A 15481-nucleotide genomic window follows, 5' to 3' on the forward strand; every position below is an offset into this window, starting at 1 on the left:
AAGGAGGTCTGTGAAGACATCAGGACCACAGAGAGCCTTCACATCTTCAGACTAAAGACACACCTCTTCAGACTCTACCTCCACTAAAGACTATCAAATTGTAGCACTTAAATTGTACCTGAGTTTGTACCCTATGGTTGAATGCACTTATTGTACGTCGCTTTGGATAAAAGCGTCAGCTAAATGACATGAAATGTAATGTAATGTTTTCCACGCTTGGCTCCTCCTAAATATGGATTCAATAAGTGCTCTTACAGTCACTTTGTTTTGCACTTGTTAAGAAATTAGCGTTATTATTAAATGTTATTTGACGTTTTCCCTTCATTTCCAGCAGTGGGGTAAGTTTTCATGCATTTAATTTTGTTGGAAATGGCTTTATAAAAAACATTGAATTCAGGCATAGGTGACACTTGCTATATTAAACAATTGTATTATTATTATTGAAGCATTCATTAGTTTTGTCTTAACCCAAAATAATACATCTTAATCATTTATCAGCATCATTTTCATCATCCAATGTTCACTTCTTCCCATAGATCACTATGGTAACTTATGCCAAACACCTGACCAGCTCCAGAGATGAGAAGCCCATCAACATCACGTCTGCGTCACAGCACAATGGGTCAGACTTTAAATTAATGCATTCATTATGTATTATCACTGGATTTACAATACAATTCAATATATTTATAAAATCCCAAATCACCAATGTTCTATTGGCCAGTGGGAGGTTCCTTTTCAGAACGGCATAAACTGATCTCAAAACAGCATGAAGCGGCGCGGACCCGCCTCCGGTGTTTAGGCGCTGAAGACTGAAGAAGTCACATTCAAAACACACGCTTTCATGAGAGCAAGAGGGAAAATACACTGCCGTGTACCAGATGTATGTATGCACGCCGTCCATGAGTGCTGCATTCATCACTCTGAACATGCCGCTCAGATGTCGAGATTCAGAGGAAACACACACACATGAATGAATGAACAAACACGGAAGTGAAGCAGTAAAAAGAGACACTTTATGATGTTGTTTCAGGCATACAGTAACAGCGTGTGCTGCGTAACACCAGTTTGATGGTATATTTGAATGAGTCCATGTTAGAGAACACAGGACATACAGATGAAGATACTTGTGCAGAGTTCATAGGTCACAGGCCCCAAATCCTGCAGGTTGAAAGGAGCATAGTTGTGCAGTACGTTGCAGCTGCATTTCCTCCTCTAATCCGCTGCATCCAGCAGGAACTCCCCGATCTCCTCTCTCATCTGAGACCTGTTGGGAACAAGGTGCTGCGGTGATTGGGTCATATGTCCCCCGTCCTCCTTCACGGCCGTTGACGGACGTCTAAAACAGGCAGCCAGATCTCTAACGCCTCCAGTGTGTGAAGCTCTCCTTCACGTTGTGATGAAACACCCAGGAGGCGAAGATTTAACGAAACCTAATCTTCTCCTTACCTGCGCTGCCTCCGCTGAGCCTCTGACAGGATGTAGTGGGGGAGACGTTCCACCGACGACTAGGAGGACAACAAGGAAAAGCGGGGCGGGACATCTGTGAGACGAATATCTGAGACATTGTGGATTAAGTGATCACAAACAAGCACAGCGCTTAGACTGCACGTGACAATGACATCACTCACCATGTCTCTGATGGTCAGCTGACAGCTGTAACACAGCAGGCTCCTCAGATCGGAGCTCTCTGCTCCCCTGTGACACATGCGGGTCGGAGGTCAAGTGGGCTGGACCAATAGAACCCTCTTTCTGTTCACTGCTAATTGTTAGCATGCTAAACCAGAGGTTCCCCAAACGACCCCTTCGACCGACACACACACACACACACACACACACACACACACACACACACACACACACACACACACACACACACACACACACACACACACACACACACACACACACACACCTCTTCCTCTGTGGTACTGAGGTCTGCAGGTGCTCAAAGGGTTCCTGTATAGTTACATTTTGCAGAATCCTGACTTATGATCCTTCATACATGGAATTCTTTCCAGTCCACACTCCCCTCTGCAAGCCTGCTCACCCACAGATGAGGTGATTTGGTCTGTGAGCTTTGGCAGTATTGGCCCCTTGCAACTGTAAATGGCGTCCATTGACACGGACAATAGGCAGGCTCCTTTAAGAGGGTTTCATCAGGGAGTTCCGGTCACTCCCCTGATCTCCTCCCTCAGCTCAGACGTCCTGGACAGCACCGTCCTTCATGAACCTGGACTCGCTGTGCTCATCGCTGACGGGATCCTGGATTTCAGGGTTTTTTTTATGCGGTTGGCGGTCGTGACGACATTTACCAACAGTCGGCCAGTCGGCCTTTGGCGGGGACAGATGAAGCCGGACGCAGTGACCCGTAGGGGCGCAGTGAAGGGTGTGAGCTGACCAGAGCTTTGTAGCATAGTGGTTCTGATCAATAACCAATAACCTGGACACTTACTTGGCAGACGAACAGCAGCCTTCACCACTTGCTGCGTTCCCACAATCCTCTGCTCCAGAGGTGCAGCGCTTCCCAATGGCGGCAGCGGATTCGTGCTCCTTTGGAGCTTTAACGACAAATCAGTGTGGAAACTCATTTGTAGACTTTTACAGTAGTGGAGGATTCTAACGGTAGGTTTCTTCCTGGCTCCACTGAATGTTTTGGAGATAATATGTATTTATTGACTGTACCTGGGGTTACAACGCTGGTGTCTCCTGCAGCTTGAGCCTGAGAGAGCTGCTCCGAGATCAGCGTGGCCTTGAAGGCGGAAGCGTTCTCTGAAAAAGAGACGAGAGCAACGCTTGTATCTGCTGTGCAGGTCAAGAGGGCAATGCTGACGTGGAGCCCTGGTGCGTCCGAGACATCGTCTTTTGTCCAATATGCAAAGTGACAGAAGTTTGTTAAGAAGCTAAATGTGTTGATGTGATTGGCTGATTCGCAATTCGTGTTCACAAGCAAGTGAACAGGTGACCTATTAAAGTTATGACCCTCAGATTATTCAAATAGACAATAACGTTGCAGAGATGTTCTCTGTGGTTAAGCCCTTAAATGCTACAGTGTGGTGCATTGTGGTGTGATTGGTATCCTGTCATTTTTTTAATAAGGAGAACCCTTCCGTGCTCCCCTGTGGGGACGCGCGTGGCCTCCGTCCCATACGGAATGAACGGAGGGACAAAAAGCACCCGTGGTGGTTTATGGTTATTCACCAGCAGCCGTGTCCAGCGCGCACATGCAGAGCAGACATCGGTCACAGAGGTCGGCGGTGGAGGAGCTCCTGCAGGCCGTCTGCAGCTTCTCACTGGTCCTGCAGACAACACAGCAGAGTTCTAATGACCTCACGGGGGCTTCAGCACCTGGCACATGCTGGTGTGCAATGTTTACAGCGTGATCCGCATATTGAGGCCCTCCTGCAGGGACCATGCTCATGTGCGAGGCGGCGTCCTGCTGACCTGTAGATGGTGCTGACGGTGGAGGGGAAGTCCGCCTGCAGCTTGGTGACGAAGCTCTCGGTCAGACGCTGGATGCTGGACTTGTCGGTCGCCTGAGGGACACAAACAAACCACAAAGGGAAACCAGAGCGCTTCAGGTAAGAGCTCTGCTCTCGTGGGCTACACCCTTCTGCATGGGGAGCACATTGTGTCCATGGGACTTCTTCTCTTCAATCAATCATCAACCAAGCAGTCAGTCACCTGCTGCCGCTTGGACTTACCTTGGTCTCCAGGCCGGGTATGAAAACAGACGGCACGCCGAACAGGCGGTTGTAGTAAGCGATTTCTTTAGCCGAGTAGTCCCTCATTGGTCTCACTAACAGGATGTCTCCATACCTGGAGTCTGAGAAACCCTGATGACACACAGTCACGTCAGTTCCTCCGGCCCCGCGTCTTGTGGAACAGCAAAGGGGGAACCGCTCACCGTGTCCTGGGCCACCTGTGCCCCTCGGCCCAGTGATATGCTGGTGAGCAGCTTGATGGCCAGTCGGGTGCAGTTGTCTCCCAGCATCACCTTGCTGTAGCCTTCAGAGCGAGCAGTGTGCACCAGCAGGTGCTGCCTGAGAACACAGCCAGACCACGGATCGGACTTTGGGTTTGGATCATCTGTCGGCCAACAAAGCTTCCTTTTCTTTACTTGGCGAGTCGAATAACCGCGAGAAGAGCAAACCGCTTTGTAAATGAAATTCAGCCAGAATAAAATGAACAAAGTCATTTGTCAATCCTGGGGTGGGGGTTGATTTTTCGATTTCTCTCGATTCTCTCTAGAACGATTCGGTCTCGATTCAGAAAAGCTCATAATCGGAATTAAAAAAAACAAGAACACAAAAAAGTCCATCTTCGAGAGGTATTTGCTCGCTCGCGGAGCGTGAACTTCGTTGCTCGCGAGGTTAGTCTCTGCTCGCGCTGGAAGGTGTTTTCTACGCGCTCGCTGTTGTTCTTTCTGACAGTAAGGGGGCGGAGCCAGTCACCATGGTCTCTACACCTGATTGGTTACAAACCGCGTCCTTGGATTGGCTGGAGTGATGCGTTCACAGAACTATAGAAGCCCATTTCCACACTGAAGAAAGGGGATGAAATTATGAGATAAAACATCAAAAAACAAACGCCCCCTTTCGGTAACCGTAGTGGACCGTAGACGACAACCAGCTACAACCGTCATTTACAATTATTACCGGCACATTAAGAGCAATGCGTCCAGCTCGCAGACCGGTCCGTCAGTCTGAATCTAAATATATCTAATAACTTTACCGAACTATGGAGGAGCCTGCGCATATCTTACCTCATTATTTCCATTTTCCAAAAAGTCGATCCGTATCGAAAGTTGGCAAGATATTCACAGATTTGGACTTTTTTCCGGTATTTTACAAATACGGACCTGTCTGAGACTAACAGCAGCTTTTTCTTCATTTAAAAGAAAAATGAATCTGTTTAATATTTTTTTTACACAGGCTACTTCCATATTGTGTTGAAATGCAATCTGCGTTGGTTCTTCGTTGATAGAAAATCAGATTTGTGACAAAGATTTTTTTTTTTCCTCTTATAAAAAATTAGAGAAAGTATTTCATCTGTTGATTTTCTTTAATTATCAAATAAAGTAGGAAGTGATTCGCAAACTCAGTTTGCTCCCCTCTGAGGAGCAAACTCAGATTTGAGAAAATTTTGAAAATCGACGCATCGATAATCGTTTTATCAGTTTAGAATCGATAATCGGTTTAGAATCGAATCGTTGACCTCTGAATCGGAATCGAACCGTGGGGTGCCAAGAGATTCCCACCCCTACAGCCGACTGTTCTGTTGGGGAAATAAACCCACGGGCTGTGGACACCGACCTCAACGTGCTGAGCAGGTCTTCTCTGGCCGTCAGCGTCTTCGCCGAGCCAATCAGCTGCTGCAGTGAGCGCGTGCGGGACTCCTGAACATCGGCGGGAGCCCTTCGCTCCGGGTCCAGCGAGGTCCGGCAGCCTGCCGCGCCGCTCCGAACGAAGTCACCCACGGCCGCCTTGTAGGCGCCGGTTCCCGAGGCAACGGGCGACGCCGCCGCCAAAACTGAACTGGGAAGGTCTAGAACCTGAGAGGAGGTTGGAGGAACGCGTTGGATTGGTTGTAGACTTCAAAATAAGAGTTTCAGCATTGATAAGAAAAGGACAGTGCCGGGATCTGTGAGCTGTGACTTCAGACGTCCACTCGGTCTATAAAAGCACCTGTTGTGCAGCATTTAACAGGACAGACAACCGGTCGATGAAGCACTGGCAGCCCATTAATAACCACTCACACACCGCAGGTCATCCCTGGCCATTTCAAACCGGCGTCCCACGGGGGGCCTGAGCGCAGGAGAAGACGCGCTTGCTCAAAGGGAACCGTGGCAGCAGCCGTACGGCCACGCTCACCTCTTCCAGAGGCACCGTGACGAAGGGGAGGCCGGTCGCCGTGAACACGGCCTGCAGCTCAGCAGCCGCCCTCCGCCGGTCCTCCACCGCCTGACCCACAGCGCCGCCCTCTGCCACACACACACACACACACACACACACACACACACGATGAATAGGATGCATGCGCAGCACAGGAGTGACCGTTGCCATTTCATTTACCGTCAATGAAGACAATGCCAGGTGAGAATCTCAGCTTCTTATGAGCATTCTGACTCAAACCCTAGAGGAGGAAGAGAAGTTGTTCAGTCGCTGTTTAACAGAAATATCCCTGTGGTGATCCTTAAAACGTGTGCAGGTGAGACAAGAGACGTCCTCGCTAGGACACCAGTGGTCCTCTGGCTTTGCCCCGCCCAGCGGTAGCTTTTTACTTGACACACTTCAAACTCCATGAAGGGAAGTGGTGGTCCTCACTCATGAAGAGTGATGATACAGAAACACAGGTTCACCTCTTGGACTTGACGGAGCATTGAGCAGGAAGAAGCGCCTCCAGATACAGCCAGCAGCACCTGCAGCCACACGGTCACGTGCTCGTTATTGTGGGACGGCCGGTCACGGTGTGCCAGGGAGCACGCGGCTTACCTTCTCCCCGGGGAAGATGACTCGGTTCTTGCCCAGCATGGCTCGGAACTTGTGGATGAAGTATTCCTTGAAACAAACCCTAAAGACAAGGAAGGGAAGCAACGGGAGGTCAGCCACACCCCCCGGCGCCAGCAGCACCGCCGGCACGAGCTTCTGCGTAACCGCGAACACGCAAGACGTCGGATTCACGTCCGCTTTTACCACAAAATCATATTAGGATAGTCAATTCTAAAGTGGAGGCCCCACTTTTAACACTAACTGTGTTAAGTGTCTGCTTTAATCAGCTGTACGTTCAGTCGCTGCCACATCTGGATCCACTCCCTCATGCAGCTGAACATTCACGGCAATTCTTTACGTGCTAGAAGCAGCTCACGCGTTTCCAACCCAAGTACGTTGATAATGCTTCAGAGACGCGGCGCCTCGTGATGCTCTGAATAACTTCTCCATGACATCGTCCAGCAGAGGACACGTCTTACCCGCAGAACGCATCTCCTGCCCGGATGACCACGGCTGCCGTCCCCTCTTTGCACTTCACACATTTCTTGGAAACACTGAGAAATGGGAGAGACAAACCAAACCTTTAAGAAACGGTTGTGGATGGATTCATACTTTTATCCAACACTGCAGTCCCACATACTGGGGAAGTTCACGGTTTAGTGCACAGTCACAACAGTAATGGAGACGGTCTAAAGTATTTATCTCAGGGGGGAGAAATGATGAACAAGCAGCTCTTGAAATACAATCATTTATTGCTGACTCGCGTTGTGCAAATAAACCCTATAGATGACAAAGTAGAGTGTTTAGAGGATACGTCAGATCACGCCTGGGGGAGGGTGAAATGATGCCAGCGACGTCCCCTCTGGCTATTTCTTTTTCCATATAAATCCATCTCTGCTTCCAAACGCCACTGAGACGTGGATGTGAGGCCATACTGCACGAGGGGGGGGGGGGGTTGTCTCATGCACCAATCAGACGGCAGGACATGCGATCACGTGGGGCCCGAAGACGTCCCGACGAGGTTCTAACAAGGGATCCTGCATCTCAGACGTCCTCAGCAAGGAGACACGTCGTCTTGCGTGTCTTCGGAACATCTTTCGCGCACCGCAGCAGGCGGGGACGCCTCGAGGCGGTGCGCGCTCCCCTCAGCCCTTCAGCGGTTTAGTGTGAGCCGACGTTACGCACCTGAGCGGGTCCGCGCGCTGCAGCGGCTCGTGGTAGTCTTCCTCCACCTGGCACATCGGAACGCCGGCTGACGGCTGCGGGTCTCCGGGGGGGGGCGAGCTAAAGCTGCGTGTTCTCCGAGGTCACCTTCAAGGAGCCGCCAACAACTTACACGTGAACGCAACGCCGTCGTTGAGTGATGACTCTGCTAACGGTGTTTATGTTACAACTGTGCGCCACCGCGGCGCTTTCTGATGACGTAGGCAGCTGCCCCGCGCTGCGGGCGCTCTGCGCCGCCAGCTGGTTCGGGAACGTGAAACAAGGCCACCGGGATGACAAACTGGTAGAGATTCTGGGAGTCACAAGAAATGTTCTCAAAACTACTTTTTAATAATACTGAGAAAAGAAATGTCGGACCAATAACATCATAGGGGGGAATCCGCAGTGTTATATGTGATTTACAGGCACGGACCCAGCTGTACAGAGGGATCTCCACCTGGATGCTATTAGACTGTTTGCATGTCAGTGGTCTGTAGAGGTGGAAGGCGTGTCTGGATGTGGCCGTGCTCAGTCCACAGAGGTAATCGAAGCCCTCGCCCCCCCCTACGAACCCCCAGAGACCCGATAGGGACGCTGCCTGCGGCCCACGAAGAGGAACCAACGCGGATCGGACCGAAGTCTTTAGTGTTAAATTGTATGTGTGGCGGGAGAGCGAGACTAAAGAGCCCTGTGTTACTGTCCGTCAGCTGTTGATGAGATTATAATCAGACCCCCCCCTTAAAAACACTCAAACTGAGGTGAAATAAGCGGGAGGTTTGCGTATGTTGATCATAAAAAATAAAACATGCCATTTAACAAATGCCAACCCTTGAGCATTAAACTTTTATTATAAGTATTTTCAGGCAAATGAGGAGAAAAGTTAGAAAGGTTGAGATTAACAGAAAGTGCAGTTTTATTGAAAAGACGTTGAAAGAGAACTTGACTAAAAAAAGCCTAAAACAATTATCACATACAAGTATTTACAGAAGGGGAATTCACAATGGGTGTGGATGTGTTTGTATGTGAGCAGAGTGGGTTTTAGATTTTGTTGATGCTGGCAGCAGGCAGGGTGGACTTGTCCAAGTCCTCAAAGTAGGCGTGTGTCATAGCCTCGCGGGCGGAGATCCTTTTGGGGGGGTTGTAGATCAGCATTTTCTACAGCAGAGGGACGAGAAAGGAATGAGATGGTGTGTGTGTACATCCATGAATTAAGGTACGCATGTTTTGGGGAAAAACAAATGTAACTTTAAGAAGACACCCGAGCTCCTTTCTTTGTAGCAGATAGTCAGATTGTTGATGATCCCCATCGTCAGTTACTCGTCCACAGGGATCCACAGGATTTAGTCTCACCACCGTCGCAAAAATCCTTCAGACGTTTCCAAAGTCAGTGATGAATTCTGATTAAAGAATGGATTTTTATTGATTCTATGAATCAACTAATGTTCCTTACACAACACGTGTTTGGAGCAGCGCTTGAGGTCTGGAGATCCTACTGGAAGGGTTCTAAAGACAGCCACGCTGACATGCACAGTGCTGGCTGCAACATCTCCACCTTCAGAGGGCGGAGGCGTCGCAGGCAGCGTGCCGTCTGCAGAGCTTTGAATTGGTTCTGCAGGTCTTTTTAACAAGGTACCATTCAAGCAACAAAGCCGAGGTGACCGTGTTCAGTGGGATGAAGGGATGTTCAATGCATTCAGATATCATGGAGAAAATCTAGTTTCTTCTGCCGTTCAGTGGCCTTTTTGCTTTTAAGCACCTAGTTCCCAGTTTACTGGTGAAATAAGTTATTACATATGAACCAGTATTACAGAACCCTGCATGAAAATACAACACCTGAGTGCAGCTTCTCATTTTAAAGAATAATTTGAAACAGGAGAACAGCCGTCAGGGACAACCACCAATAAAGGGGTCATCTTACCAGAACAACCCTTCGTCTAACATAAGCATTGTTAGCATCTAACGTTTCAAATCGTACGTCCAATCAAGTTGACCAATATTATCCTCACAAGGCACCAAGGACCCGCCTCCTTCAGTCCGGCTCTCGGACAGGGACCAAATATTAGTCATCACTCGGCAGGGGGGGGGGGTCAAACATATGGCCTGCCGGGGGTCTGGTCTTGGCCCCCTGAATGACTTTGCTGGTGTGAGCAAAATTGCATTTCTATAAAAATAGTGGCTATTCCTAATCCGTCCCCTGGATTAAGCGGCTGCCATAGACCCACAGAGCGCTGCTGCTGGAGTGACTCCACCCCCGTCCACCAGAACATTCCTCCCCCTCCAATGGCAAATGACCTCAATTGCTCTCTGATATTGATCGCAAGTCAGAATGGAGTCGTTTAACGGTCTGGCTGGTTTCCTTACCGCCAGCAAGTCCAGGCCATTCTTGTCCAGGTTCTTCACCATCGAGGACAGGTTGCCACACTTCCATTTGGGGAAGGTGTTTTTGTAGTCGGGTAGACTCTCTACTTCAGGCCACACGTCATTGTTCGGGGTCCCCAGAGTCCTATGGAGAGCAGAAAGGGACAGACGGATTCAAAGAGGGACGGTGCTGCTGCTCCACCCGCCTGCTTCATGTGCACATTGAGAATAATTAAAGATACCAAATACTGGTACGCAGCAGTAAACTGCTTTATGAAACATTAACCCCGTACACAAATGAAGCCCATAGCTAGTTATTGTGAGGACAACTAGGAGGGACACAGGAGTAGAAACAGACTGCATTGATTAAAGTTGTGTACTTAAATAAAAATACTATCAACATTCACAACACACGAAGTAAAAGTACTCTGCATGCAGTGAAAGCAAACTTGCTACAACAGAGCAGATTTCATACAGATGTCAACCGTTCTTCCCCAACCATCCCATCAGGGGGCGCCACATCCAAGGCCCGCCCCTCAAGACAGTTGGGAATTAAAGAAATGAATACATGTATGCAGCACGTGTGCGTCTGCCGACAACTTTGGCTTCTCAAGGTAAAGCAGCTATTCCCCTTTATTCATAAGACGGTACAGAACCAGAGAACCACCTGGACTAACCTAACAGTGCCAGCGAGGGTGCCTTACTATTGACCTGACCAGTCGAGGGTTTACCTGAAGATCCTGAAGAGCTGGTCTATCTCGGAGTCTCCATGGAACAGAGGCTTCTTAGTGGCAAGCTCAGCAAAAATGGTCCCAGTGCTCCAGACGTCGACGGGGGTCGAGTATCGGGGGGAACCCAGGAGCACCTCTGGAGCTCGGTACCACAGAGTCACCACCTGGAAACAAGGGGCTCATCCAGCTGAGTAGTCATTTGAGACGGCACACATTTGTGGATGCTCATCAAGTGTGTCCGTGAACACAAAGACATTCAACAGGACATCCCAGTGCAGCATGTGTGTGTGTGTGTGAGGGGGGTTCACACCTCATGGGTGTAGACCCTGACAGGAACACCAAAGGCCCGAGCAAGGCCAAAGTCTGCCAGTTTGATAACCCCTTTGTTGTCAATCAGCAGGTTTTGGGGTTTCAGGTCCCGGTGGAGGACTCGCCGACAGTGACAGAAGTAGATGCCCTCCAGGATCTGGTAAAGGTAGCTCTAAGAAGGTGGGGGGGGTAGGATGACATGGACACATGTTTAGAGCAGAACACAAGTAGCACAAGACATTGCCCCTCCACTAAGGTGACTCGTACAGGTTTTGGGTGCCTATTCTTTGATGCAAACATTGTGGATTGTTCCACACATTTATTCTGACAAGACGGCCTGAAAGCTTTTAAGGCTCATTCTGCGTCACGCAGGAGCAGCAGATTGCTCATAGAGAGGAAAATAGGACACATTCTACATTTGTGTGACTTTCGCTCAACGACTTTGATTAACTGACCTCTAAACGTTCTACTCGCCTCTTGGATCCGATTCCGTCTGAGCTGCTGAAGGAAGTTTTTCCTTTAGTTAGCACGTCTACTGGATAATATGAATCTGTCTCTGTTGACAGTCCTTCAAGGTAGCTGTAATTAAACCTCCTCTTGCTCCAGAGGTGCCAGCTAACTACAGACCCGTCTCTGATCTTCTCTTCCTCTCTAAGGTCCTTGAGAAAACAGTCACAAACCAGTTGTCCAACTCGGCTAGTTTAAGTTAAATTTATTGTCTCAATCCCAGTTTGGACACGTTTAGGACGGCCTTTTTTCACCCATGTAATTTAGATCTAAAATCTGGCACTTCTGGTCTCAAGATGTAACATAAATGCTTCTCAATAGGTTCCATATCTTAACTGCACAATGAGCTTAAATCAAGAATAATTAATATTCCCCAAAACTCCAATATTGGAAAGAAAAAAAGATACCCATCCCTACTAAACGGAGGGAATTTCAAAATTGTCCGAGAGATTATTTAAGATGTATGAAAGCATGCCTGTGTATTGAATGTCTGTGTGTTAGCCGTTAGCATAAATGCATCAGCTCAAGTAAGCCACCATGGACAGCTGAGGCAAAAACACTTGTATCTTGCATTAAATGTTTTCACAAACAGTTTGAAGAAATAGATTGAGAATACAAGAGGGTGTTTTTAAGCGAGCTGCCATGCGGATCCCGTTTAAATCCAGAAGCAACACATACGTCACGACTGAAGACATCAGGGCCACAGAGAGCCTTCACGTCATCGCCGCAGACTAAAGACACACCTCTTCAGACTCTACCTCCACTAACACAATAACTGGAGCACTTACATTGGACTTGTAACGTCACTCATCTATAGCGAGTTGGCTTATTTGAGGAAATTGCACTTTGTTTCTTGCTCTTGTGAGTTTGTATTTGTATGGTTGAAATGCACTTATTGTAAGTCGCTTTGGATAAAAGCGTCAGCTAAGTGGCATGTAATGTAATGTAATACATGCAATAACCTTTCCATGGCAACAGTGAGATCCAATCAGATTTGAATGTTATACCCTGGGAACTTCTCCACGACAAAGTGGAGATAAATAAAAACATGTCTTTCCTAACAGCAAAAAACAAACTTTGTATATAGACATGTAGTGGTTTTTACAGGTTCATCTACCATCCTCTCCAAGTCCTGGATTCAGAAGAACCTTCTGAAGATGAACGGCTATTCACTCACCGTCGAGCTGCATCACGAGCACAGTGTGGATCTCAGCTGGACTGCTGAGGGAGCCTATTTATTGCAAAAAGTTACCTTGACCAGCATAGGGTCCATGTACTGGCCGGAGGGGATGGAGTCCAGGTACTTCTTCAGGTCCATGGACAGGAACTCAAAGATGAGGTAAAGACGCGACTCCTGCATCAGCACATCCAGGAGTCTGGGATACACAAACACAAGAACTGGCGAGGGTCATACTCTGTGCGTGTGTGTACCTACAGGCTGGAAAAACAGATTTACTGGTAAGACTTTGCAGTCCCCATATGATGGAACACAGCCTATGCTCCTTAGGAAGCCAGCGTACCGTACAACGTTGGGATGCTTCAGCTCCTGAAGCAGAGACACCTCTCTGACGGCGGTGCTGGGGACGCCCTCCTCTTCGCTCTCCAGGCGGATCTTCTTCATAGCCACAATCTGCCCCGTAGCCTTGTGCCTGCCCTTATACACCACCCCATACGTCCCTGCAGTGCACGAGAGCAGTGGCGTTGGTACGAAGCGGTCAGTCAACTGAATAAGCGTCAGTCATGACCTCGATCATACAAGTACTTCTAATGACAATGGGTGGGGGTGAGAACTACCCCATTAAGCCTGCGCTTATTTATTTATATATATATATATATATATATATATATATGTGTGTGTGAACATTTCCACTGTATTTGGTCATGTATGTGTAGACTGAGAGCCTGTGTGTTGCACGTCTTCTTACTACTCAACAATGTACAAGTTCTACTCTCACGGTTCATTGTTTTTGTGCACGTAAAGTGTTAATATTGCATAAACTTTATCCTCCTGTTTTTAAAGTGGATCTTTGAAGTGGGTCCATGCAGATAGTTTAGAGAACAGTGGTGGATTCATCTAATGACGATGTACTGGTTTCTAGGGCGCATAATTCGATTTACTTGCCAGTTAAGAGGCTGAAAATGAAGGGAATCACTACTGTTTGACCCCTGACCCCCGGTTACCCTTCAGGTTGCCCTCTGAAGCTGGATCAGCTTGATTAAATCGTTAAGAAGAAAACAAGACCAACCTTCTCCAATCTTTTCTATCTTCAGATAGTCTTCCATTGTTGCTGTAAGAACAAATTGACATGTGAGGAGTTCAGTTTCACCAGCGATCCGAACTATTCAGAAGCTTCGTGTAAATACGGCTCCACTTTGAAAAGATCCTTTACTGCCACGTTCCAGCTGACGAGTGACATTAACACAGCGATCGCGCACATAGCGAAGCGTTAACGCATAACGCACAGCTAACGTCGGGGTACCGTTACGCCGTGTGAGCGTACGTCGGTAACGTTTGAGGCCAACGCAACGTTACGATGACGGAGGCTCGTGTCTCTTTAGCATCAGCTGTCCGCCCCGCGTAACGTGCCAGCGGCGGAGCCCGAGAGGCGGATTCACACTCGTCACACGGCCCCTTCAGTTGTGGTTTATTCGAGTAAAGGCCACCAACGTCAGGTGAGCTAATGCTACACCGTCCATGCTAACGCCGCCTGCTGTCGCTTCTCCAGCGGCAGCCGGAGAGCCGGCTCTTCTGTCCGCATCGAACGGTGCAGCTTTTCGCCTGACCTGACAAATAACTCGCGTCACATTTGGCGCTGAACAAACTGGGATAATAATCACCTGACAGCTTTTCCCTTTGGTGGCGGATGTACCCTCCGTGAACAGACTGCCGCTGGAATGCTGACAGACTCTTTTGAATCAACCGCAGTGAAGCAGCGGTTCAAAACAGCCCAATGGGCTCACGCGCCTCTGTTCAAAACCCGCCAATCAGGGAGCGAGGAGCTGGCACGTGGGTCGAGCGGGAGCGAGCGCGCCGAAGAAGAAGACGACGGGTGGACCATTACGTCCCCGAGTTACGTCTGCCAGGCAAGGAATCCCTTGTTTTCCAGAGAACCGTGTTGCAGTGTTGAGACTGTAGAGTGTGTGTAGTATGTGTACAACACACTCCTTATTGTGCACTTCTCTTCATTAAAACTGTGCCCGGATTCAGTTATCCTACATCCCATGGCCGTGTCTATTATACAGGTCACTTATCACCCATAGTCTTTCCCAATATGTCTTACGACACAAGGACATCAAGTTATACATTTGGATCTACGGTTCTGGGAAATGTGGAGCCTTCCTCTTTATTTTTTGTTTGTAATATGTGTTTTTGCATAATAGCAACTAAATTATAGATGTTTGCAGTAAGACACACTTTATAATAAGCATGATCGGTTAAAAGATTTCAGAGGCTGTTTTATAAAATAAAACGTAGTAGCGTGGATGTAGCTCGGGAAGACGCATCTTGTCTACATTACTGAGGAACATCCAAAGTTGACGATATAAGCGATATGTCTTGGACAAAACAGCTGGAGTAGAGATGTGAACTCAAGCCGACCGATTAGAGGTCCAACCAAAGCATAGTCTGACATGTGGGCCGGAGGAGAACGGGTTAGGACGGTGTTCTGGTCAGTACCCGAATGCTGGCTGTATAATATGGAGTCTGCTAAGTGCCACCCAGAGAGAGGGGACAGTGGTGCTGGTCGTTTCTAACCCGCCTTGATGCAAAGTAGCATTCTGACATTATAAATACGTTGGTGAGAGTCAAAAGATACCAGTGACCTTGGAAGTAGTTGAAAGAAACAAAGAGGTAGGGCTGTAAATGAAGACAAGTGAGAGAGC

The 15481-nt window shown here is 48.4% G+C and overlaps 2 protein-coding genes across 2 annotated transcripts; both read right to left on the reverse strand.

Annotated features, from left to right (window-relative positions):
• Positions 1-994: 994 nt before the first annotated feature.
• ctu2 (cytosolic thiouridylase subunit 2 homolog (S. pombe)) lies at positions 995-8430 on the reverse strand. The gene is made up of 16 exons (XM_040178873.2): positions 7677-8430; positions 6971-7045; positions 6495-6573; positions 6362-6421; positions 6075-6135; positions 5874-5983; positions 5316-5554; positions 3908-4043; positions 3705-3836; positions 3445-3536; positions 3202-3299; positions 2686-2772; positions 2456-2561; positions 1632-1698; positions 1450-1508; positions 995-1267 (listed from the first exon to the last, which is right to left on the reverse strand). The coding sequence occupies exons 1-16, from the start codon at positions 7730-7732 to the stop codon at positions 1216-1218; spliced, it is 1509 nt and encodes a 502-aa protein (XP_040034807.2). The 5' UTR covers positions 7733-8430; the 3' UTR covers positions 995-1215.
• A 75-nt stretch (positions 8431-8505) lies between these two features.
• Positions 8506-14611, reverse strand: cdk1 (cyclin dependent kinase 1). The gene is made up of 8 exons (XM_040178874.2): positions 14438-14611; positions 13846-13887; positions 13120-13276; positions 12852-12975; positions 11094-11264; positions 10784-10947; positions 10056-10197; positions 8506-8849 (listed from the first exon to the last, which is right to left on the reverse strand). The coding sequence occupies exons 2-8, from the start codon at positions 13880-13882 to the stop codon at positions 8733-8735; spliced, it is 912 nt and encodes a 303-aa protein (XP_040034808.1). The 5' UTR covers positions 13883-13887; positions 14438-14611; the 3' UTR covers positions 8506-8732.
• Between the last annotated feature and the right edge of the window lie 870 nt (positions 14612-15481).

Source organism: Gasterosteus aculeatus, chromosome 6 (assembly GCF_964276395.1).
Source record: "Gasterosteus aculeatus chromosome 6, fGasAcu3.hap1.1, whole genome shotgun sequence".
NCBI lineage: Eukaryota > Metazoa > Chordata > Actinopteri > Perciformes > Gasterosteidae > Gasterosteus > Gasterosteus aculeatus.